The following is a 26,922-nucleotide window of genomic DNA, read 5'->3' on the forward strand; positions in this document are numbered from 1 at the left end:
GGATTCATTGGCAAGTATATAACTTCATTGCTAACACTAGCAAGTGGGTACTCTTTCTGCCCCCTTCTGATGCCTATGTCAGAAGCTTTCTCTATCTCCTTTATACTTTAATAAAACTTTATTACACAAAAGCTCTGAGCCATCAAGCCTTGTCTCTGGCCCCAGATTGAGTTCTCCTCTGGGGGCCAAGAATCCCGGTGTCTTCGTGTGATTCAACAATAACCTTTCAATACCATGAAATGGGAATGTCAAGACCACTGAAGTCACTGTAAGAGAAACCAATCTAACCTTGGGGATGATATAGTTTCTGAGTTCAATGTCATGGGTCACCATATGGGGCAGACTGGAAGGGACCAGGTCAATGTATCTCTGGATCTCGTGGACCACAGCATCCGTGTAGGGCATGTGGCTTCTGTCCTGCATGCAGGGGCTCCGGTGTCTTCCAATCACACGGTCAATCTCTTCCTGGACCTTAGCTGATAAGAGATAGTATGACTAATGCAAAAAAGAAAAATGCATATCACATTTGCATACCAATTCAGGGATCAGTTCAGTTCGGTCGCTCAGTCATGTCCGACTCTTTGCGGCCCCATGGACCTCAGTACACTAGACTTCCCTGTCCATTACCAACTCCCGGAGCTTGTTCAAACTCATGTCCATTGAGTTGGTGATGCGATCCAACCATCTCACCCTTTGTCATCTCCGTCTCCTCCCGCCTTCAAACTTTCCCAGCATCAGGGTCTTTTCCTTTTGTTTTGTTTTTTGTTTTTTTTTCCAGGTGCTGATTTTATTTTTATTTTTTAACTTTACAATATTGTATTGTTTTTGCCATATATCAACATGAATCCGCCACAGGTATACATGTGTTCCCCATCCTGAACCCTCCCCACTCCTCCCTCCCGGTACCATCCCTCAAGGTCTTTTCCAATGAGTCAACTCTTTGCATGAGGTGGCCAAAGTATTGGAGTTTCTGCTTCAGCATCAGTCCTTCCAATAAATATTTAGGACTGAGTTCAGGGATACATGAGGCATTATGAAGGTATTCCAACATCATTATAAACATCAGTTAGGACTCCCCTGGTGGTCCAGTGGAAAAGAATCTGCCTGCCAGTGCAGGGAGCACATGTTTAATCTCTGGTCTGGGAAGATTCCATATACTGTGGGGCAACTGAGCCCGTGCCTTGCAATTACTGAGCCTATGTGTTGTAACTACTGAAGCCTGTGTGCCCTAGAGCCTGTGCTCCACAAGAGAAGCCACTACAATGATAAGCCTGAATGCAGCAAATAGAAAGTAGCCCACAGTTGCTAAAACTAGAGAAAGTCCACATGCAACAACAAAGACCCAGCAGAGCCAAAACTAAATGAATAAATAAACAAAAATTAAAAAAAAAAAAATCAGTTAAATGCCCAGAACTACACCCAGACATAGAGAGAAAATGACTGTAATATAGATGTGTGCACATTTCCTACAAACTAGGCTTAAGATACATCTATACATATCTCTATATTAACATATATGATAAAACAAATGATGAACTGTTTCAAAATATAAACAAAACATAACCTCAAGACATTATAGTCCTTGCTGAAAGAAAAATAGGAATCAGATGTTAATTTTTAACAAAATAATATAGAGGTAGAAATGTTAAATTATACATTTTGTGTATTTGTACAATTTGCAATGATACTCTTTTCATCTTCCAATTTCCATAAGCCACTACACTGAGTATTCTAGCAGTTTCTTCTGAAATTGATGCTATATTTCTAAATAATAATTCACTGTTTCTATTTTTAACATACCTATTTCTAGACAATATTGTCCTGTGGGAGATGAGAATTTATTAGTATAGCTCCATCTCCACTTCATACAGAACACACATAATTCCTGTTACTCCATTTCCCCCAATATATTTAGATCACAACTTTTGGCTGTTAGAATTTCATTTTATCATCATTCTGACTACATAAACAAAGTTTCCTGATCAGACAACTATGATTATGTTTCATTTTTTGTATTTTCTTGGACTTAAATATGTCTATTTCATCTTATAAATTTCTGCATCTTGATCTACAATTATTTCCAAATACTGAGATAAATATTCCAAACTCCAAATAATAATTTTCCTTTTATAAGGAAATCTCAGATCATCAATTACTTCTCTATTGTTTGGTCTCTCCCTTCATAGCTGCTTTATCTATCTAATCCATTTTGAAGCAGATATTTTCTATGCCTGATACCTAGCAATAGCCCTGACACTTTCATTTTCCTTCATGAGTTCTCAAGATTTCTGGAGCCATGATTTCCTATGACATGACTTCAGGCATTTGGATGAGAAAAGGGAAAGAGTGGGTAAAAATTTTGTCAAACACACTGGTCTGAAAACACCCTTTATAAAATCAATACCCAGTTTGATAGTTGCTCTTGAATTCTGATGCTGTTGTGAACTCTAATCCTTTATCTATGACCTGCTACATTTCTCTGAAAGTTTTTGCAATTTTCTCTTTTATCCTGGTGTTCTGAAATTTCATGACCCTCTGTCTTGAGGTGAATGTTTTTATTTCATTCACTCTGCTAGACATATCAAGAGAATTATCTATCTACATGGCAATATTTAGAGGTCTTTTCTCCAGAGTGTTCATGCTCTGGAGTTTTTCTCTTGCTGCTGAATTTCAGGAAGCAGGGTGCAGAACGGAGCTGAGTCTGAATTCAAGATGTGGATTCTTCCCTAAACTTTCTTCCATGCCACACTATTTCCTCCTGTCTCTGCCCAGTGTCCTGGGCGTAGGGCCTCTTAGATACCACTTCTGTAGAGAGTAAACCTCTCTCATTCTATTGGGGGAACACAGTGATCTGATAAAGTGAAAGTGTTAGTGTCTCAGTTATGTCCAACTCTGTGATCCCATGGACTGGAGCCTTCCAGGTTCCTCTGTCCATGGAATTTTCCAGGGAAGAATACTGGAGTGGATTACCTTTCCCTTCTCCAGGGGATCTTTCCGACCCAGGGATTGAACCTGGGTCTCCTGCATTGCAGTCAGATTCTTTACCTTCTGAGCCACTAAGGAGTTGTCAAAGAGCTGTGGCTAGATGAGCTACTTTTATCAGCCTTTGTCTCCCCCTATTCTGTTTGACACCTGCTACTTCTAAATGCTGAAACTTACAGTATGGTAGGGATATAAATAACTTTTCCTAATTATGTATCTTCCTTTTCTGATATTTAGGACACAACTTAATCTTCTCTGTGCTGTGCTTAGTCACACAATTGTGTCCGACTCTCTGCGACCCCATGGACTGTAGCCCACCGGGCTCCTCTGTCAATGGGGTTTCCAGGCAAGAACACTATAATGGGTTGCCATGCCTTCCTCCAGGGGATCTTCCCAACCCAGGGATCAAACTCAGGCCTCCCGCATTGGAGATGGATTCTTTATCACCTGAGCTACCAGGGAAGTCCAAGGATACTGGACTAGGCAGCCTATCCCTTCTCCAGGGGAACCTTCCTGACTTGGAAATCAAACCGGGGTCTCCTGCATTGCAGGTGGGTTCTTTACCAACTGAGCTACCAGGGCAGTATCTTCCTTTTCCGATATTTAGGACACAACTTCATCTTCTCTACTGACTTCATTATCACCCCTCAATATGTCCTCTGTGTTTTAGAAATTTGTTAAAGATCTATCTGTTGCTGTTTCCTGGCCTCTTCTTGTCCAACTTTAGAAGACTAATTCTCATTTGTAATAGTTCATAGTCATTGTAGAGACATCCTGACACATGACAGGACATTGTTTCTAAATTGCTATGAACAATCATAGCTCTTTAAACGTAAATGTCTTATACAATGTTCTTCGTAAAAGATAAAATTATAGACTGCCAAAGTTCTTATTTTGGCAAGCACTGTTTCTCTATAACCAGACTTCTGGACTAATAAAATACCAGTACAGGCACCTTAAACCTGAATAGTACAATTTCTTGTGAATCTAAATTTTTAGATCACTTCCAAGAAAGTAGATGTTATATCTGGCTACCTCACTAAATTTCTAGGATTTCCATTTAGGCTTCAGTAAGGAGAGTATCCTGGAGAAGGCAATGGCACCCCACTCCACTACTCTTGCCTGGAAAATCCCATGGACGGAGGAGCCTGGAAGGCTGCAGTCCATGGGGTCTCGAAGAGTCGGACACGACTGAGCGACTTCACTTTCACTTTTCACTTTCATGCATTGGAGAAGGAAATGGCAACCCACTCCAGTGTTCTTGCCTGGAGAATCCCAGGGACAGTGGAGCCTGGTGGGCTGCTGTCTATGGGGTCGCACAGAGTTGGATACAACTGAAGCGACTTAGCAGCAGCAAGGAGAGTATCCAGAGAAGGAAATGGCAACCCACTCCAGTATTCTTGCCTGGAGAATCCCAGGGACAGAGGAGCCTGGTGGACTGCCACATGGGGTCACACAGAGTCGGACACGACTGAAGTGACTTAGCAGCAGCAGCAAAGAGAGCTTCCATTTTCCCTGCCCTGGCTTTAGAACATTGCATTTTCAGAATGAGGTGGTAACAAATTGGCCTTTCCATAATAAAGACATTATGCAGCCCCAGGCCAATTCATGCTGGGAGTGCCAGCTACACATGACCTCCTATGAAATCCAGATGCTGCTTTATTGCTTTTGTTATTTTCCACAGTGTTTCACTCCTGTCTGTCATCCTCCTGTATTATGTAAAGATGTCCCAATACCATCCCTTCATTAAATCTGAAAACATTAAGCTGCTCAAACAGAGATTTACATAATTCTCGAAGAGCAAGAAGATGGAAAACACTTCGAGTCTCTTTTCAATATCTCTTCTGCAGTCACCCTGCTCACCATGTACCATACCTGTGACCTCTGGGTGCTTCAGCAGCAGGAGGAGCCCATATCTCAGAGTGGTGCTCATTGTCTCTGTCCCAGCTCCAAACAAATCAAATACAGTGGTTGTCAAGTTTTCCAAAGTAAACTCCAATTGTTGATTTTGTTTTTCCTAGGAATGATTTGATAAAATTGTTTGACAAGCTAGTTTATCAGAATTGCCCTTAATCCAAAATAGCTCATGGTGTTTTAGAGTTAAGGCAACATACAAATTACTTGGCAATTACAGGGAAAAAAAACCATTGTATAGAAAAACAAAATACTATAGATCAGTTGACTTAAATGTTATTTTCTCCTGCCTTATTCCTCATTTGCCTAAAAGTTCCATTCATCAGCCTCTTCTGCATTTAGGTAGTGGTTCAGATAGTAAAGAATCTTCCTGCAATGCAGGAAACTCAAGTTTGATTCCTGGGTAGGGAAGATCCCCTGGAGAAGGCAATAGCTTCTCCATCCCCCAGATATTGGAATGGCTACCCACTCCAGTATTCTTGCTTGGAGTATTCCATGGGCAGAGAGAAGCCTGGTGGGCTACAGTCCGTGATGTTGCAAAGAGGCAGACACAGCCGAGTGACTAACACATTCACTTTCAGGCTATGCAGCTTAATTTTTTGCCAGCAAGATATAAATAGAAACCTACTGGTACACTTCCTCTTTCTTACTCAAAACAAGTATTTGATAGATTGAAAGTGATTTCCGTAGAAATGGAAATCAAAAGAAAGCTGGAGTAGCAATACTCATATTGGACAAAATAGACTTTAAAATAAAGACTGGGGTTTTGCTGGTGGTCCAGTGACTAAGATTCTGCACTCCCAATGCAGGGGGCCCAGGTTTGATCCCTAGTTTGGGAACTAAATCTCACATGCTGCAACTAAGTGTTCACATACCACAATTAGAAGATCCTGCATGCCACAACTAAGACGTGGCACAGCTAAATAAATAAAGATAAACAAATAAATTAAATAAAGACTGTTACAAGAGACAAGGAAGGACAGTACATAATGATCAAGGATCAATCCAAGAAGATGTAACAATTATGAATACATATGCACCCAACATAGGAGCACCTCAGTGTATCAGGCAAATGCTAACAGCCATTAAAGGGGAAATCTATAGTAACAAAATAATAGTGGGCAAATTAAACTTATAGCACTGGACAGGTCGTCCAGACAGAAAATTAAGAAGGAAACACAAGCCTTAAATAACCCATTAGACTAGATACATTTACTGTCCTAGATATTAATTGGGAAGTCCATTCTAAGGCACCAGAATACACTTTTTTGTCAAGCACACATGGAACATTCTCCAGGATCTCATCTTGGGTCACAAATCAAAACTCAGTAAATTTTAGAAAATTGAAATCATATCAAGAAACTTTTCCAACCACAAGGCTATGAGATTAGATATCAATTACAGAAACAAAATGTATAAAACACAAACACATGGAGGCTGAACAATATGTTATTAAATAACCAATGGATTGAACATGACTGAGCACACACCCACCACATTGCAACCAACGGTATTATACATGATACTATACACAGAAAGTCCTAAAGATGCTACCAAAAAACTACTAGAGCTCATTGATGAATTTGGGAAAGTTGCAGGATACAAAATTAATACATAGAAAAGAAATCTCTTTCATTCCTATACACTAACAATGAAAGATCAGAACGAGAAATCAAAGAAACAGACTCATTTGCCATCACACCAAAAAGAATAAAGTAGCTAGGCATAAACCTACCTAAAGAGGTAAAAGATATGTACTCAGAAAACTATAAGATCCCAACAAAAAAATCAAAGATGACATAAACAGATGGAGAGATATATCATGTTTGTGGATCAGAAGAATCAATATTGTGAAAATGACTGTACTACCCAAGGCAATCTACAAATTCAATGTTCAGTTCAGTTCAGTCACTCAGTCATGTCTGACTCTTTGCGACCCCATGAATTGCAGCACGCCAGGCCTCCCTGTCCATCACCAACTCCCGGAGTTCACTCAAACTCATGCCCATCTAGTCGGTAATGCCATCCAGCCATCTCATCCTCTGTCGTCCCCTTCTCCTCCTGGCCCCAATCCCTCCCAGCATCAGAGTCTTTTCCAATGAGTCAACTCTTCGCATGAGGTAGCCAAACTATTGGAGTTTCAGCTTTAGCATCAGTCCTTCCAAAGAACACCCAGGACTGATCTCCTTTAGAATGGACTGGTTGGATCTCCTTGCAGATTCAATGTAATCCCTATCAAATTACCAAAGGCATTTTAAAACAAACAAACATAAAAAGCACTTGACAAGTAAAAGAAAGCAGGCTGTTCTAAGTACTGAGTAGAAGGGACTGTTAACATGCAAAAACATTGTCCTTAGGCCAGTATTAATTTCACGATGCATTTGTAACCTCCAGTGGTCCAGTGCCATGTCTAATATTAAGTAATAAACACCCTCAAGGGAGACCAAACACTCTGAATGAGTATACTTTTTAGAAAAAGAGTCATCGCCTTTGACTTTACACAAGCTATAAGCTTGTCAATTCAAAACTATTCTGAAGTCAGTAAGAAATGCAGTGAACTCATAAAACAGTACTAGTATTTTGATTTCTTGAATTGGATTTGAAGATAAAGCCGTTACGTGTACATAGCCTATCATTATTAGGCTATAGAAAATACTGCTGAAAGGAATTATATAAAACAATGTTGAAAGATTAAAGAAAGCCTTATAAATAAAGGGCTTCCCAGGTGGTGCTAGTGGTAAAGAACCCACTGGCCAGTGCAGGTAGATGGAAGAGACACAGGTTTGATCCCTGAGTTGGGAAGATCTCTTGGAGGAGGGTGTGGAAACCCACTCCAGTATTCTTGCCTGGAGTATCCCATGGACGAGGGAGCCTGGCAGGCTGCAGTCCACAGATAGTACTGAAGTAAGTTAGCATGTATACAAATAAAAACCTTCCTTGATATAGATCAAAAGCACTCAGTATTATTATGATAGCATTACTGAATTAATGTCACAAAGAAGGCAGATAAGAAGTTTCAAAAATCCATCCCTCCACTGAAACAACAACTGGCCATGCACAAAGTGTCTGAGCAACTACTTTGGGACTCTGAAAACTAGTTAGACACTTGCAGCTGATGTGCTTAAGTGCAGTGTCTGATAAATGTGACATCTCCCATGCTGACTAACATTCCTCATAACCCAGTTCCAAGGCAGACAGTTATAGAAAGTGTGGGCTGTATTTGTGGTGCAGCCAGCGGATCTCAGAACAGGAAACTGGACCACATTCTTCTACATTGGGATTGTGTGTTTGGATCACCAAGAGGCTGGCACAGAAAGCAGCCATTGTTTCAATATCCATGGCTTTCATTGAAAACACAAAGAGAATGCTTTCTTTTCCCATTTATATTTATGCAATGGCACCCCACTCCAGTACTCTTGCCTGGAAAATCCCATGGATGGAGGAGCCTGGAAGGCTGCAGTCCATGGGGTCGCTGAGGGTCGGACACGACTGAGTGACTTCACTTTCACTTTCATGCATTGGAGGAGGAAATGGCAACCCGCTCCAGTGTTCTTGCCTGGAGAATCCCAGGGACGGGGGAGCCTGGTGGGCTGCCGTCTATGGGGTTGCACAGAGTCGGACACGACTGAAGTGACTTAGCATAGCACAGGTATTTAAGAGAATCTCTGTAAGGTCACTATCTGACTATGGAGATAACAGAACAGAGAGTCAATTGACCACACAAGATAAGAAAATAGTCTTGGCAAAAATAATCTGGAAAAGTTACTACACAAAGGAATTAATACAGTCTTCAAATAAAAATAACAATTGTTAGAAGAGTGTAAAATATTATTTCCAGAGTTACCACATTATATTATATAAAACATGTAAGTATGGTCCATTAACAGCTGAAAAAAGATTGACACAAACCACTGTTGAGGAAACCCAGACACTGGACTTACTGGATTAAAAACTATAAGATACATGTCTTAGGTATGTGCAAAGAGAAGAAGGAAACCATGTATGAAGAACTAAGAATATCAAAAAAGTATAAGAACAATTAGGGAATATCAATAATGAGAACAGCATTGTAATAAAGAACCAATAGAAATTCAGGAGCTAAAAGTACAATACTAAAAATTTTAAAACTTACCAGAAAGTTTCTGGTATTGTACTTTTTATAATAAAAAGTAGTATACTGAAGTAAATCATTCACTACATCTAATCATTATAAACTATGTAGATAAATATCCTATTTATAATGGAATATAATATAACCATAAAAAGGAAGGAAATACTGCCATTTATGATTGCATGGATGGGACTTGAAGGCATTATGCTAAATGGAATAAATCAGGAAAAGAAAATAAAATATCATATTATCTCACCTATATATGGACTATGGGCTTTCCCAGTGGTGCAGTGGTAAAGAATCTGCCTACCAAAGCAGGAGACACAAGAGACCTGGGTTCGATCCCTGGGTCAGGAAGATCCTCTGGAGTAGGAAATGGCAACTTATTCAGTATTCTTGCCTGGAGAATCCCATGGACAGAGGAGCTTTGTGGGCTACAGTCCATGGGGTCGCAGAGTCAGATACAACTGAGCGACTGAGCACACACACATATGTGGACTATAAAATAAAAATCTGAACTCATAAGTGCAGAGAACACATTGATGGCTGTCAGAGACAAAAAGGGGTCAGAATGAATGAACGTGGTCAAAAAGTACAAACTTCCAGTTGTAAAATATAAATAAGTCCTGGGGATGTACTATACAGCATGATAACTGTAGTTAATACCTTATTGTAAATGTACAAGTTGCTAGGAGGGTAAATCTTAAAACTTCTTATCACAAGAAAAAAATGCAATTATATCTGAGATGGATGTTAATTAGACTTATCGTGGTGATCATTTTGCAATACATGCATATATTGAATCTTTGTGTTGTACATCTAAAGCTAATATGTTATATGTTTATTATATGAATTCTAAATTTCTAATTTTTATTAGAAATAAAAATCTACATTGTCTACAAGTCACTTAAGACCCAAATACACAAATATGTTGAATGTGAAAGAAGAAAAAAGATATTGCAAGATTGAGTAGACAAATAAAGTCTTAAGAAGGCCTGTCCTCAAGAGAAGCTAGTTAACCCGAGCCTCACCTGCTGGGGTTTTATCAGATACTAACTGACCTGAGGGTAGAGAAATATCCCATCCAATTAGCTCTAGCTGTGGGAGAAGTGAAATTCCCAGCTGTGGCCCACTCTCACTTTCCCGCCCCATCTAAGGAGGGAGAAAAACACTGAGGAACACACATGAAGTTAACAGTCTAGAGGCATAGGCTCACTAAAATTTTGCGACCCCTAGCAAAATCACTTTCTTGGTATAAACTGACAAGTTTATTCTAATATCCACATGGAAATTTAAGAGACCACAAAAGCCAAAACAATCTTCAGAAAGAACAACAAAGTTAAAGGACGTCTCAATTTCAAAACTAACTACAAAGCTAGTAATTAAGACCACCGGATGATGTGACACTGACATAAAGACAGAGATTATCAAAATAGAGTTGAGATTACATAAATAACCCTCCACATTTTGAGTCAACTGATTTCTGACAGGGATGACTCATGTGGAAAAAACAGTCTTTTCCACAAATGGTGCTCACAGACACCAGCTTCCAACTCCATATCTATGTCAATCCATTTTACTTTACACTCAATTAAGGTTTCTCTCTTCCATCCACCTACTCTTTCCCATCACACTTCTCTGCACTGCTGAATACAGCATATACCCATCTGAAATTCCCTCCCCTGTCTTTCAATGTGAATATATTATTATATTCACAACCGCTGGACATACAGGAAGGCCAGCTGCCTCAAGCCATTCTTTTCCAGTCCATCACACAGTGTGTGCAATTACCATGACCGTCTTCATATTACAGCATGATATTTTGTATTTTCTCAAAATAATAGGACACAACTTAGTGAATAAACAACAACTTGTTTGTAATTGTTTACATTTCACCTGAGGTGTTATTCTGTCTCTCTTTGGGTAGATTCTTATTACACAAAGAGCGGGATCAATTTTTCTACTTATCATGCACACAATATGTATTTAAACTGCTTGACAGCATTGCCTCCCTGACCATTAAAATAACTCTGGTAAATACAGAACTAGTCAATGAACCACAGAATGCACAATCGATCAGATAACTGAACTGTCATTAACATTTTACCTGCTCCATTCTGATTAGGAAACAATCAATATAGTCCCGAGGGTTGTTAATATCCAGGGATGCTTTGTGTTCCATTGCTTTCTCCAACACAAAACTTTTTAAATTAGCAACATTTTTAAGTACTTTGTTATGACTTCCTGGTAAATAATCAAAGAGTGCGGGGAAATTATTGCAAACCTAGGAGAGAAACAACTGTTTATTAATGAAGATCACTTTAATAATACTTCTATACCATATGCCAAAACCTTGTCAGAAATGGTATTATAAGTATTAATATAATATGGTCACTGTATTGAGGGAAATTCTTATCTTACAGGTACATAATTTGCTATACTGATAGATATATATGAGGGAGAACATTCTGACCAGGTATCAAATATGATAATCATTTCCTATAATCATATATGTATAGTATAAAAGCACTGTTATAAAAGTTATCTCATTTTCTTATATCAACTCTTCCCTTCTATCATGAAATATGGGATGGCATGAAATACTATGACTCATATTTTGTAGATGACAAACAACAGAGGTTAAGAGAGTTTGGACAATCTGATATACAGCTCAGGGCTGGTCTCTGATGTTTCTACTGCTCTCTCATAGACTCAAACATAAGATCATATTTCAGGACTGAAATAATACTAAAAACCATGAAACTTAACTCAATGCAATAAAGTCACTGGTCCCCAGAGCAATTAAGTGACCTCTGCAAGGTCACATCATTGTCTTTTAGGTAGAGGGCAGAACATGTCAGCTCAGCAAAGGTGATGAGATTGTTGTTGGTTTGGTATAGGAACCACAAACCAACAACACCTGTGATGTTGGTTTGTGGTTCCTACACCAAACAACCCCAATCACCTTTGTCATCCCCAAAGCAATTACCTTGTCAGTTAAGATGCCAGCTGAAGCACCAAACACTCCTATCCTAGTCAGTGTCCCCTGGCAGTACTCTCCCCCTTGAAGGAGACATTCTTTTTCTTTCCAAACACAGATATTTCTGCCAACTTAATGTGCTGAAGAAGTCCTTAAGTGGTGACTGGGTGAAAAGGCTTGTGGGCAATGGAAGCTTTTCCAGAAGGACATGGAAGTCCTTCTACTGCTGTAGGCATGTTTTGGGGAAGCTACCAAAATAGTTTATGGAAAGTGGCTTTGGAAACTGGTGGGAAAACCACTGAACAGTGTCAATAGGACTGAATTACAGTTCTGTATTCTGGGCACGAATTTTCCTGTCTATCATTAAAGGGCTCCACCATCGTCCCCAGATGAGCCTTCCATGATGCTAAGCTCTGGGCAGGACTGTGCTTTTCACACATTCACCTCACATCTTGGTGTATCTGGACCTCATGGAGTAAAGAGCAGAAATGATTCCCAGAGAAGAAAGGACCTGGGCCTCACCTGAACCCATGGAGAGCTCAGAATCCTGAGGATTTCGTTCAATCTTTCCATTAGATCTAGAAAAACTGGATCTTTATAATCAAAACGGTTCTGGAAAATAATGGAGCAGATCACATTGCAGGGAGCACAGCCCAGGATGAAAGTGGGGTCACAGGGCAACCCTAAAGAATAACAAACAATTTAAACACGTCATTAAAACATATAGGAGACATTTGTATTTAAGATAACAGGTAAAGGTAATTTTAGAAACTCTAAAGCAATATTTTCGGCTTCCTTGTGGCTCAGCTGGTAAAGAATCTGCCTGCAGTGCGGGAGACCTGGGTTCAATCCCTGGGTTGGGAAGATCCCTTGGAGAAGGAAAAGGCTACCCACTCCAGTATTCTGGCCTGGAGAATTCCATAGATAGTCCATGGGGTTGCAAAGAGTCGGACACAACTGAGTGACTATCATTTTCACAAAGCAATATTTTACCAGCTAATTGCATTAATAGAAAGTATTCCACATGCATAAAATCAACATATCACTTTTACCTTAACCTGAGTAGGTAATTTCACCCTAGCTATGTAAATAATGGTTTTTGAAAAGAAAAAAGTCAATTAAAATCCACTGCTTTAATGTGTACTCTTTTCACGCAAAGGGCCGGTTAAGTTGAATGGGGGAAAAAAAGAAAACAGTTTAAAAGACTATTTTTATATCATTTTATAACCTATATTTATCAGTGCTGAATATTATCTGTTTGCAAAGCCTGTAGAAAATAAAGCACTGATAAAGAAAAAAGAGAATAGTTGAGAACCTCAAAATGCTTTACATAATGTATAGTTGAAAGAATCATCTCTAGAATCAACATGGAAGTTAAACAGAGATTGTAGGTGAATTCATGTATTTAAAGGAACAGATTTTAAAAAGCAGCAAGTATCCATGCTATATGAGAAAAAACTAATACAAATGAACAATGTTGGCCACCACAACATTCTAAAGCAAAAATCCTCCAATAAAAAACAAATAAAATAAATGAGAACAAGAAAAATAACTTTTTATAAAATGGGTTTCTTGTCTAAAATATGAATTGTTGTTATTGTTCAGTCACTAAGTCATGTCTGTCTCTTTGTGACCTCACAAATTGCAGCACACCAGGCTTCTTTGTCCATCATTATCTCCCTGGATTTGCTCAAGCTCATGTCCATTGGGTCAGTGATATCATCTAATCATCTCATCCTCTGTCACACCTTGCCCTCAATTTCCCCCAGCATCAGGGTCTTTTCCAATGAGTCAACTCTTTGCATTGGTTTGGCCAAAGTATTGAAGCTTCAGCTTCAGCATCAGTCCTTCCAAAGCATATCCAGTGTTGATGATACCACTTTAATGACTGAAAGTGAAGAACTAAAGAGCTTCTTGATGAAGGTGAAAGAGGAGAGTGAAAAAACCTGGCTTAAAACTCAACATTCAAAAAACTAAGATCATGGCATCTGATCCTATCTCTTCATGGCAAATAGACTGGCACAAACTGCAGCTACAAAATTCAAATATGCTAGATCCTTGGCAGAATAGCTATGCCAAAGCCAGACAGTGTTTTAAAAAGCAGACATCACTTTGCCCACAAAGGTCCATATAGTCAAAGCTATGGTTTTTAAAGTAGTCATGTATAGATGTGAGAGTTGGACAATTCTTTATTGCCTTCTTTAGGCTGAGAGCTGAAGAACTGATGCTTTGAACTGTGGTGCTGGAGGAGACTCTTGAGAATCCCTTGGAGAGCAAGGAGATGAAACCAGTCAAACCATACCAGGTGATCTGGTATTCCCATCTCCTTAAGAATATTCCACAGTTTGTTGTGATCCATGCAGTCAATAGAGAAAAGGAAAGTTTAACCCACCAGAATAAAAGTTCCAAAGAATAGCAAGGAGAAATAAGAAAGCCTTCCTAAGTGATCAATGCTAAGAAATAGAGGAAAACAATAGAATGGGAAAGACTAAAGATCTCTTCAAGAAAATTAGAGATACCAAGGGAACATTTCATGCAAAGATGGTAACAATAAAGGACAGAAATGGCATGGACCTAACAGAGCCAGAAGATATTATGAGACGTGGCAAGAATACACAGAAAAACTATACAAAAAAGATCTTAATGACCCAGATAACTATGATGGTGTGATCACTCACTTATAGCCAGACATCCTAGAGTGTGAATTCAAGTGGGCCTTAGGAAATATTATGTGAAAAAGATACTGGAGGTGATGGAATTCCAGCTGAGCTATTTCAAATCCTAAAAAATGATGCTGTTAAAGTGCTGCACTCAATATAACAGCAAATTTGGAAAACTCAGCAGTGGCCACAGGACTGGAAAAGGTCAGTTTTCATTCCAATCCAAAAGAAAGACAATGTCAAAGAATGTTCAAACTACTGCACAGTTTCACTCATTTCACATGCTAGCAAAATAATACTCAAAATTCTCCAAGTGAGGCTTCAACAGTATGTGAACCAAGAACTTCCAGATATTCAAGGTGGATTTAAAAAAGGCAGAGGAACAAGAGGTCAAATTGCCAACATCCGTTGGATCTTAGAAAAAGCAAGAGAATTCCAGAAAAACATCTACTTCTGCTTCATTGACTACACTAAAAGCCTTTGACTGTGTGGATCACAACAAACTGGAAAATTCTTGAAGAGATGGGAATACCAGACCACCTCACCTGCTTCCTAAGAAACCAGTATGCAGGTCAAGAAGCAACAGTTAGAACTGGACATAGAACAATAGACTTTTCAAAATTGGGAAAGAAGTATGACAGGGTTGTCTATTGTCACCCTGCTTATTTAACTTCTATGCGGAGTACATCATGGGAAATGCTGCGCTGGATGAAGCACAAGCTGGAATCAAGATTGCTGGGAGAAACATCAATAACCTCAGATATGCAGATGACACAACCCTTATGGCAGAAAGTGAAGAAGAACTAAAGAGTCTCCTGATGAAGGTGAAAGAGCAGAGTGAAAAAGTTGGCTTAAAACTCAACATTCAAAAAACAAAGATCATAACATCTAGTCCCATCACTTCATGGCAAATAAATGGGGAAAAGTGGAAACAGTGACAAACTTTACTTTGGGGGGCTCCAATATCACTGTAGATGGTGCCTGAAGCCATGAAATTAAAAGACGCTTGCTCCCTGGAAGAAAAGCTATGAGAAACCTAGACAGCATAGTAAAAAACAGAGACATTACTTTGCAACAAAATTCCATCTTGTCTAAGCTATGGTTTTTCCAGTAGTAATGTATGGATGTGAGAGTTGGACCATAAAGAAGTCTGCGTGTGGAAGAGCTGATGCTTTTGAACTGTGGTGTTGAAGAAGATTGTGCTGGAGTCCCTTAGACTACAATGAAACCAAATAAGTCAATCTAAAGGAAATCAACCCTCAATATTCTTTGGAAGGACTGATGCTGAAGCTGAAGCTCCAATGCTTTGGCCACCTGATGCCAAGAGCTGACCCATTGGAAAAGATGCTGATGCTTGGAAAGATTGAAGGCAGGAGGAGAAGGGCACAGCAGAGGACGAGATGGTTGGATAGCATCAGTGACTCAACGGACATAAGTTTGAGCAAGCTCCAGGAGATGGTGAAGGACAAGGAAGCCTGGCATCCTGTGGTCCATGGAGTCACAAAGAGTTGGACACAACCAAGGGACTGAACAACAACAATACACAGTTAAAAGCATTAGCAGAGTCAATGAAGCAGAAGCAGATGAATGTTTTAGAATTCCCTTGCCTTTTCTATCATCCAAAAAATCCTTTAAGCTAGGCTTCAGCAGTATATGAACTGAGAACTTCCAGATGAACAAGCTAGATGCAGAAAAGGCAGAGGAACCAGAGATCAAATTGCCAACATATGCTGGATCATAGAAAAATATGAATAAAATTTAAAATTTCTATTTCAAACATAAATCCAAGGTAAATGAAGCAGAAAAGGTAAATTGATGATTTTTTTAAAATTATCTCCTTAGGAATTAAATGTTAATCATTTCCTTTCAGATCAAAAATTAATTATTTGGGCAGAGTTGCCCTATGTGAACATCTGGGATATTGTTCTGTGTAGCTAGCAACAGAATAGTATATTTCAATCAGTTTTAAATGCATCATTTAAATCAAAATTATCATATTTCCAACAAAGAAATCACATTAGAGGAAAAGTTTTCTTTTTTGGTAGGACATCTATAAAACAAAATTGCTGCAATGAAATAATCAATGAAAATTCATTATGTGGAATGATAAAATGTTCATATCTATAGATTAATAATTACTTGAATAAAAAATATACTGACAATAAAATAAATAAATAAATAAATATATATATATATATATACTGACAGAGTGACATCAGGAAGATGGTGTCCTTGCCCTTTTTCTCCCATAGAAACACTGATTTAGAAATGATAAATGCAATAAAAATTTTAATGAGGTTTTCAGAATCCAGTTAAGTGTTGCAGTAAGATAGATGAGTACACAGCTAAGAACAGACATATTAAAACTTATAAAAGTGCAATTTCATTTTTCCTGTATTAGCAACTCCCCCAACCTGGCACAACTCAATGCTGGAAGAGCATGGCCAAGGTGGTGACTACTCCATTGCAGGAAAAAGAAGGATGAAGCATGCATCCAATGAACTGACTTTTCAGGGGCCTCTTAGGAAATGGTTTCTGTCTTAACTAACTTGGGGTGCTCTCAGAACTATGATAGTATGGATGTCTGGGACCACTGAGAATAAAGGAAAGTGAGGATTGTGGTTTGCTATATATGGCCAGCATGGCTTGGTACAATCTAGAGAAAGTGAACTACTTCAGGCTTTTTCTTGAAGGGGATGGGAGAGGAGTAGAGCTTACATCTGGTACTCTGGCTCTTTGCAGGGCTACCCAAGGGAATGGTATCTGTCTCATCTGATTCAGGGTATTAAGCGGGAACTTGCTGCAGACAGACAACAAAGGGAACAAAAGATTACCTGAAATGAATTTGGCAAGCTTCACTAATTGTGAAATTCTACACTCAAGGCCTTTTTTCATACTGTTCATGAGGTTCTCAAGGTAAGAATACTGAAGTAGTTTGCCATTCCCTTCTCCAGTGGACCACATTCTGTCAGATCTCTCCACCATGACCCTCCCGTCTTGGGTTGCCCCAGGGGCATGGCTTAGTTTCATTGAGTTAAACAAGGCTGTGGTCCTAGTGTGATTAGACTGACTAGTTTTCTGTGAGTATGGTTTCAGTGTGTCTGCCCTCTGATGCCCCCTTGCAACACCTACCATCTTACTTGTGACATTGTACAGGAGACAGGGATCAAGACCATCCCCATGGAAAGGAAATGCAAAAGAGCAATATGGCTGTCTGGGGAGGCCTTACAAATAGCTGTGAAAAGAAGAGAAGTGAAAAGCAAAGAAGAAAAGGAAAGATATAAGCATCTGAATGCAGAGTTCCAAAGAATAGCAGGAAGAGATAAGAAAGCCTTCCTCAGCGATCAATGCAAAGAAATAGAGGAAAACAACAGAATGGGAAAGACAAGAGATCTCTTCAAGAAAATTAGAGATACCAAGGAAACATTTCACGCAAAGATGGGCTTGATAAAGGACAGTAGTATGGACCTAAAAGAAGGAGAAGATATTAAGAAGAGGTGGCAAGAATACACAGAAGAACTGTACAAAAAAGATCTTCACGACCAAGATAATCATGATGGTGTGATCACTCATCTAGAGCCAGACATCCTGGAATGTGAAGTCAAGTGGGCCTTAGAAAGCATCACCACGAACAAAGCTAGTGGAGGTGATGGAGTTCCAGTGGAGATATTTCAAATCCTGAAAGATGACACTGTGAAAGTGCTGCACTCAATATGCCAGCAAATTTGGAAAACTCAGCAGTGGCCACAGCACTGGAAAAGGTCAGTTTTCATTCCAATCCCAAAGAAAGGTAATGCCAAAGAATGCTCAAACTACCGCACAATTGCATTCTTTTCACACGCTAGTAAAGTAATGCTCAAAATTCTCCAAGCCAGGCTTCAGCAATATGTGAACCATGAACTTCCTGATGTTCAAGCTGGTTTTAGAAAAGGCAGAGGAACCAGAGATCAAATTACCAACATCTGCTGGATCATGGAAAAAGCAAGAGAGTTCCAGAAAAACATCAATTTCTGCTTTATTGACTATGCCAAAGCCTTTGACTGTGTGGATCACAATAAACTGTGGAAAATTCTGAAAGAGATGGGAATACCAAACCACCTGACCTGCTTCTTGAGAAATTTGTATGCAGGTCAGGAAGCAACAGTTAGAACTGGATATGGAACAACAGACTGGTTCCAAATAGGAAAAGGAGTATATCAAGGCTGTATATTGTCACCCTGCTTATTTAACTTCTATGCAGAGTACATCATGAGAAATGCTGGACTGGAAGAAGCACAAGCTGGAATCAAGATTGTCGGGAGAAATATCAATAACCTCAGATATGCAGATGACACCACCCTTATGGCAGAAGAAGAACTAAAAGGCTTCTTGATGAAAGTGAAAGTGGAGAGTGAAAAAGTTGGCTTAAAGCTCAACATTCAGAAAATGAAGATCATGGCATCCGGTCCCACCACTTCATGGGAAATAGATGGGGAAACAGTGGAAACAGTGTCAGACTTTATTTTTTTGAGCTCCAAAATCACTACAGATGGTGACTGCAGCCATGATATTAAAAGACACTTACTCCTTGGAAGGAAAGTTATGACCAACCTAGATAGCATATTCAAAAGCAGAGACATTACTTTGCCAACAAAGGTCCGTCTAGTCAAGGTTATGGTTTTTCCTGTGGTCATGTATGGATGTGAGAGTTGGACTGTGAAAAAGGCTGAGCACTGAAGAATTGATTCTTTTGAACTGTGGTGTTGGAGAAGACTCTTGAGAGTCCCTTGGACTGCAAGGAGATCCAACCAGTCCATTCTGAAGGAGATCAGTCCTGGGATTTCTTTGGAGGGAATGATGCTGAAGCTGAAACTCCAGTACTTTGGCCACCTCATGCGAAGAGTTGACTCATTGGAAAAGACTCTGATGCTGGGAGGGATTGAGGGCAGGAAAGAAGGGGATGACAGAGGATGAGATGGCTGGATGGCATCACTGACTCAATGGACATGAGTCTGAGTGAACTCCAGGAGTTGGTGATGGACAGTGAGGCCTGGCGTACTGTGATTCATGGGGTCGCAAAGAGTCGGACACGACTGAGTGACTGAACTGGACTGAACTGAACACTCAAGGCCAGAGAAATTGCATCTTCATTTTCAAAAGAAAAAGATTTCAGAGGCCCCCAGAATCCCTAGCCAAGATACCTGGTGAGAGTTTTGCCTTATATAAAGACTGGGCCACAATAATGTGAAGCAATTATCCTCCAATTTAAAATAAATTAATTAAATTTAAATAATTTAAAACGAAGGCAGAATCAGCTGTGAACTACCCATTAAAAAAAAAAAGAAAGACTGGGAGGGTTGGCAATTTTTTTTTTCAAAATCCTGGATTTCAACATGAAGTCACAAAAACAAAAAGAAGCAGGAAACATGGCCCAAAGGTAGAAAATAAATCTCTGGAAACTGATCCTAAAGAAATGGAGATATTACTTATATGAACAAAGAATTTTTAAAAATGTGATAAAGATGCTTCATCAGTTCAAGAGGATGATTCATGAACAAAATGAAACTGTCAACAAAGAGACAAAACACAAAAAAGAATCATACAAGGACTTCCCTGGTAGTCCAATGGTTAAGAATCCGCCTTCACATGCAGGAGACATGGGTTCCATTCCCAGTTGGGAAACTAAGATCCCACATGCCTCAGAGTAACTGCTGCTGCTGCTAAGTCACTTCAGTCGTGTCCAACTCTATGCCACCCCATAGATGGCAGCCCCCCAGGCTTCCCCATTCCTGGGATTCTCCAGGCAAGAACACTGGAGTGGGTTGCCATTTCCTTTTCCAATGCATGAAAGTGAAGTCGCTTAGTCGTGTCCGACTCTGGCGACCCCATGGACTGCAGCCTACAAGGCTCCTCCATCCATGGGATTTTCCAGGCGAGAGTACTGGAGTGGGGTGCCATTGCCTTCTCTGCAGAGTGACTAAGCCCATGCTAATATTATTTAATCAGAATATCAAAAGGGAAAACTATGAAAAAGAATGAAGAAATCCTAAGGAACTTACAGAACACCAATAATTACATCAATATGCATATTGTGGGGAAGAGAGATAGAAAGGGACAAAAAGCTTATTTGAAGAAATAGTGGCAAAAACTTGCCATATCAGGGGGAACACTGACACTCAGATTCTAGAAGGCCAACACACTCTAACTAGGATGAACAAAATAATCCACATTGAAATACATTATAATCAAATTGTCAAAAGTCAAAGATAAAGAGACGAGTGTGATAACAGCAAGGAAATAGTGATTTGTCTCTTACAACAGAAGCATCATACAACTAACAACAGGCTTCTAAGCAGAGGTGTTGCAGGCCAGAAATGAGTGGGATGATAAAGCAAAAAGAAGAAAAAAATGTCAACCAAGAAAACTCTTAACATATCTGGCAAAACAATTCTCCAAAAAAGGACAAAAAAAAGCTGAAGGTGTTCATCACCACTAGACATGTCTTACAAGAAAGGCTAAAACGTGTCATTAAAGTTGAAACAATAGGGCACTGAGCAGAAACACAAAGGCACAAAGGTATAAATCTTGCTGATATAGGTAAATATATAGACGAATCCAGAATACCACATAATGTAGAGGTGGTGCATAAACCACCACTACCTCTAGTATAGAAATTCAAAGATAAACTGACAAAACTTTACCTAGATTACCTAAAAAAAGAGAGGGGAGGTGGGGCAGGGACTTCTCTGGCAGTCCAGTGGTTGAGACTGCATTTCCAATACAGGGGGCATGTGTTTGATCCCTGGTCAGGGAACAAAGATCCCACATGCCATGCAGCCAAAACACAACAAATAAATAAATGGATGAAAAGGTGTACAAGAAAATCTCAATCAAAATAACAAATGCTATCTAAAATTTTTTAATTAAAAAAGAGAAAATTCAAATGAAAAACAATCAGAAGTGAAGATGAGACATTACAATTGATACCACAAAAATACAAAAAATGTTGAAGCAAGTACTATGACATCAACAAATTGTATAGCATAGAAGAAATGGATAGACAAGCTGTTAGGACTGAATCATGAAGAAACAGAAAATCTCACAAACCAAAAATAATAAGGTTGTCAAATCAGTAATCAAAACCCAACAACAAAAAAAGCCTAGAACCAGATGATTTCACTGGTGAATTCCACAAACATTTAAGTATTAGAAACATTGCCAATCGTTCTCAAACTCTTTTGAACATATGCAAATTTATCAATGCAATATATCACATTATTAAAATGAAAAGCAAAAATCAACACAATAGATGTAGAAAAAGCATTTGACAAAATTAGAAATTCTTTCTTGATAAAAACACTTCTATATTACTCAACATAATAAAGTGATATATGACAAACCTACAGTTAACATCATACTCAAAGGTGACAGTCTGAAAGCTTTTCCTCTAGGATCAGGAAAAATATAAGATTGCCCCCTCTTAACACTCCTATTCAACATAGTACTGGGGGTCCAGGCCAGAGCTATCTCTCCGTAAAAAGAAATAAAATGTGTCCAAAGGAAAAGGAAGAAGTAAAAACTGTCTGCTTGCACATCTTACAATCTTATGTATGTAAAGCCCTAAAGTTCTACTAAAAGCTTAGAACTAATCAGTGAATTCAGTAAAGTTGCAGGATATGAAGTCAACAGAAAAAATGAGACATTACAACTGAAAGTGATCTATGACAACCTCCCAGCTAACATTGTACTCAAAGGTGACAGATCAAAAGCTTTTCCTATAGGATCAGGAACAATAAGAATGCCACTCTTACCACTCCTATTCAATATAGTACTGGAATCCTAGCCCCAGCAGTCTCTCAGTGGCAACCCACTCCAGTATTCTTGCTTGGAAAATTCCATGGAAGAAAAGACTGATCGGCTACAGACCCTAGGGTTGTAGAGTTAGACACGACTGAGCATGCATACACACACAAAGGAAAAGAAAGAAGCACAAAAGTCTTCCTGCACATGCTATGATCTTATATATGGAAAACCCTGAAGACCCTACTAAAAACTGTTAGAACTAATCAGTGAATTCAGTAAAGTTGCAGGATATGAAGTCAACATAAAAAATGATTTGCACTTTTGTACATTAAAAACAGTCTGAAAAAGAAATAAAGAAAACAATCCCATTTTTCTCACAATAAAATGATTAAATGCTTAGGAATAAATTTAACCAATGAAGTAAAAGTGTTATACTGATCTCTCAAAGACACTGATGAAAATAATTAAATAAGGCATGAATAGCTATTTAGTGTCCATGAATCAGAAGTATTAATACTATTATTATGTCCATAATATCCAAAGCAGTCTGTAGATTCATTGTAATTCTACCAAATTCTATCAAATTCTAATGGCATTTCTTACAGAAATACAAAAAAATCATTCTAAAAATCCACATGTATTTTTAGAAAAAAAAATCCAAATATTAGAAAAGACCCCAAATACCCAAAGAAGTCCCAAGAAGAATGAAAAATGCTTGAACACATTAAAATTTCTGATTTCAAACCATATTACAAAGCTATCAAGAGAATATTGTACTGGCATAAAAACAAACACATAAACCAATGCAACAGAATTCAGAGCCCAGCAATAAACCCGTACGTATATTATCAACTAATATTTGACAAGGAAGCCAAGAATACTCAATGGAGAAGGATAGTCTCTTCAATAAATAGTGTTAGGAAAACTACAAATTCACATGCAAAAGAATGAAACAGGACCCCATCTTTACCAATCATAAAAGTTAACTTTAAGTGGATTAGAGACTTCAATGGAAGACCTGAAAGCATAAAACCTCTAGAATTAAACTTAGAGAAAACACTCCTTGAGAACGGTTTTGGCAATGTGATTTTTTAAATGTGACACCAAAAGGACAAGCAATAAAATCAAAAGTAAACTAATGGGACTACATCAAAGTAAAAAGCTTTTCTGCACAGCAAAATAAGTAAGAAAGGAAACCTACAAAATGTGAGAAAATTTTTGCAAACCATATTTCTTTTTTTTTTTTAATTATCAAACTTTAATTGATAGACTAATTTTACAGGATAAACAATAATAAGACAGCTAGTCAAGGTTACACTTTAAAAAAAAATTTTTTCCAGCAGCGCAAATCTAATAGACTAAATACGTTCATCTCCTCCCAAACAGGCATTTGATTAAAAACAAAAACCAGAACAGAGCGTACACCACAAGGAGAACATGGTACTTACGTACATTGTCAAATAAATCAGCAGAACTCTTTAGGAAAGAAAAAGAGATTCTTAGAAATTCATAAAGCAGTAGAACCACCCAGCCTGGCAGGTCAACTGACCAGATGTGACACACACTGGAGGGCTCCTGACCACCTGCGACTTCAGAAAGGCCACCAGGCCCCGCGAAGAAGGGAACAGGTGCCAGTCCTAACTGGAGATGACTTGATCACAAAGCCTGAAGACAAAAGGACTATCCTTCCCAAGACAACAGGCCAGGAGAGAAAGAAGCGCCCTCAGAGGACAGGGTGGAAAGCAAGCCGCCCTTGGCACACAGGGTCCTGCCTCTGGCAAAGAGGGCGGGCCAAGTGTGAGTGCCCGGGACCGTTCCTCCAGGCACCTGGTGGAAGGGAGAGGAAGAAGCAAGGCAGCCCCTTCCAGCTGAGATCCGGCAACTGAGTGGCAAAGGGCGTCTCCCTGGCCCTCGTCATGGAAAGCAGGAGCCTACGGAGGCCTCACCTGGCCCACCATGTCTGCGATACAGCAAAGTGCACCCTTAGCTCAGCTTGACTTTCTTTTTAAAAAGAGCTGACGCTACTTGCAAAAGGCCCATCATCGATTAAAACAATACCAAATAGTTGAATACTGAATACCAAAGAGTCGGAGCAAGTCTCGAGACCATCTCTCTCAGTTTTCTGAAAAGGCTGACTGAAACAGAGCTGAGAGCAGGGATACCTCGTCACTAGTCTGCCAAGTGGCGGAGGGGAGGGAAGGAAAGGCTTGTTGTCCTGCGAAAGGGCTGCCAGCTCCACGAGAGAAGGCAGCCTCACCCCCCTGTCCACCCTCAGAGCCCCGCGAGGGGTCCTGCCCCCTCCCCAGCGAGGACTCCGCGTGGAAAGAAGCCTGAAGGAAAATGAACACTGTGATGCTACCGAAGGGGAAGGAGTGTCTGAATTTGCTAACACAGATTTAGTCAGTACATCCTGGACCATAAGAAGATGACGACGAGCCCGCTCACGGGCCAAGTGACAGACTAGTGAGCGCTGCTGGGACCCAGGCGCGGCTTCTCTGCTCGCCAGGGCTTCCTGCAAGGGCTCCACATGGATGGGGCGGCCAGAGCCCAAGATCGGGCCAGCACTGTTCGTGGGCTCTGGAAAGCAACGCTCGAACAGGTCCGTACGAAAAGATGTCATTTACAGTATTTATATAGAAGATCTCCAAGTAAGGAAAAAAGCACCATTTTTACTTCAAATAAAAAGGCTCACACAGGCTTTGGTCCTGTTTTGAGACGACACCGGCCTGAGCGAGAAGCGGTTTGGCCCTTGGGGAGCAGGGAGTCGGTACGCACGCTGTCACTGGGAGGAAGGGGCATCAGGTGGCAGGGATGGGCGGGGGGCAGCCGCCCGAGCAGGGCGAAGGGGGAACCTGGTGGGAAGGGCCTTGGGGAGCAGCCCCACAAAACGGGGACAGGATGCCTGCTTCAAGAGCGGGCGTGTGGCACTGTCTGGACAAGCCTCTGGGACAGGCAGGCTGGCCAACAGAAAGAGCAGCATTCAAACCGCGCCGCCACTCTGCGAGCACGCGAGGCCTGTCAACTGCAGAGCAAGGCTTCCACGAGCAGCAAAGACATGCTCTTTCCTCCAAGGACTGTGGACTGACAAGGACAGAAGAGCTACAGGTACTGCGCCTTTTGCAAGGGGTGGAAAACAGGCCATCTCCTGGATGCTACACTTCCCAGACGAACTTGTACCCCCCAGAAAAGCAAGAGGAGTTTCCTGCCTAGATCCGTAACCTGGCATGGACAACACCACGAAAAGCAAGAGTTGGTCTGGATGGGCTGGATTCTTGAACTACGGACCACAGCTTTCTTATCCATTCATCTGCTGATGGACATCTAGGTTGTTTCCATGTCCTGGCTATTATAAACAGTGCTGCGATGAACATTGGGGTACACGTGTCTCTTTCAATTCTGGTTTCCTCAGTGTGTATGCCCAGCAGTGGGATTGCTGGATCATAAGGCAGTTCTATTTCCAGTTTTTTAAGGAATCTCCACACTGTTCTCCATAGTGGCTGTACTAATTTGCATTCCCACCAACAGTGTAAGAGGGTTCCCTTTTCTCCACACCCTCTCCAGCATTTATTATTTGTAGACTTTTGGATCGCAGCCATTCTGACTGGTGTGAAATGGTATCTCATAGTGGTTTTGATTTGCATTTCTCTGATAATGAGTGATGTTGAGCATCTTTTCATGTGTTTGTTAGCCATCTGTATGTCTTCTTTGGAGAAATGTCTATTTAGATCCTTGGCCCACTTTTTGATTGGGTCATTTATTTTTCTAGAGTTGAGCTGTAGGAGTTGCTTGTATATTTTTGAGATTAGTTGTTTGTCGGTTGCTTCATTTGCTATTATTTTCTCCCATTCTGAAGGCTGTCTTTTCACCTTGCTAATAGTTTCCTTTGATGTGCAGAAGCTTTTAAGTTTAATTAGGTCCCATTTGTTTATTTTTGCTTTTATTTCCAATATTCTGGGAGGTGGGTCATAGAGGATCCTGCTGTGATGTATGTCAGAGAGTGTTTTGCCTATGTTCTCCTCTAGGAGTTTTATAGTTTCTGGTCTTACGTTGAGATCTTTAATCCATTTTGAGTTTATTTTTGTGTATGGTGTTAGAAAGTGTTCTAGTTTCATTCTTTTACAAGTGGTTGACCAGATTTCCCAGCACCACTTGTTAAAGAGATTGTCTTTAATCCATTGTATATTCTTGCCTCCTTTGTCAAAGATAAGGTGTCCATATGTGCGTGGATTTATCTCTGGGCTTTCTATTTTGTTCCATTGATCTATATTTCTGTCTTTGTGCCAGTACCATACTGTCTTGATAACTGTGGCTTTGTAGTAGAGCCTGAAGTCAGGTAGGTTGATTCCTCCAGTTCCATTTTTCTTTCTCAAGATCGCTTTGGCTATTCGAGGTTTTTTGTATTTCCATACAAATTGTGAAATTATTTGTTCTAGCTCTGTGAAGAATACTGTTGGTAGCTTGATAGGGATTTGCGTTGAATCTATAAATTGCTT

At 39.8% G+C, this 26,922-nt stretch overlaps 1 protein-coding gene across 2 annotated transcripts in view; it reads right to left on the minus strand.

The window, feature by feature from the left end:
* LOC102285833 (cytochrome P450 2C9) overlaps positions 1-26,922 on the minus strand; it is a 53,784-nt gene that overhangs the window by 14,622 nt on the left and 12,240 nt on the right. The window contains exons 4-7 of one of the 2 annotated variants that reach the window (XM_005899431.3): positions 12,510-12,670; positions 11,115-11,291; positions 4,858-4,999; positions 289-476 (exon numbers count right to left, since the gene is read on the minus strand). In XM_005899431.3, the coding sequence (XP_005899493.1) occupies positions 289-476; positions 4,858-4,999; positions 11,115-11,291; positions 12,510-12,670 (668 nt within the window). The remainder of the gene's footprint in view (positions 1-288; positions 477-4,857; positions 5,000-11,114; positions 11,292-12,509; positions 12,671-26,922) is intronic. The other variant, XM_005899432.3, reaches the window with a different exon arrangement.

This window comes from Bos mutus, chromosome 26 (assembly GCF_027580195.1).
Source record: "Bos mutus isolate GX-2022 chromosome 26, NWIPB_WYAK_1.1, whole genome shotgun sequence".
Classification (NCBI taxonomy): Eukaryota; Metazoa; Chordata; class Mammalia; order Artiodactyla; family Bovidae; genus Bos; species Bos mutus.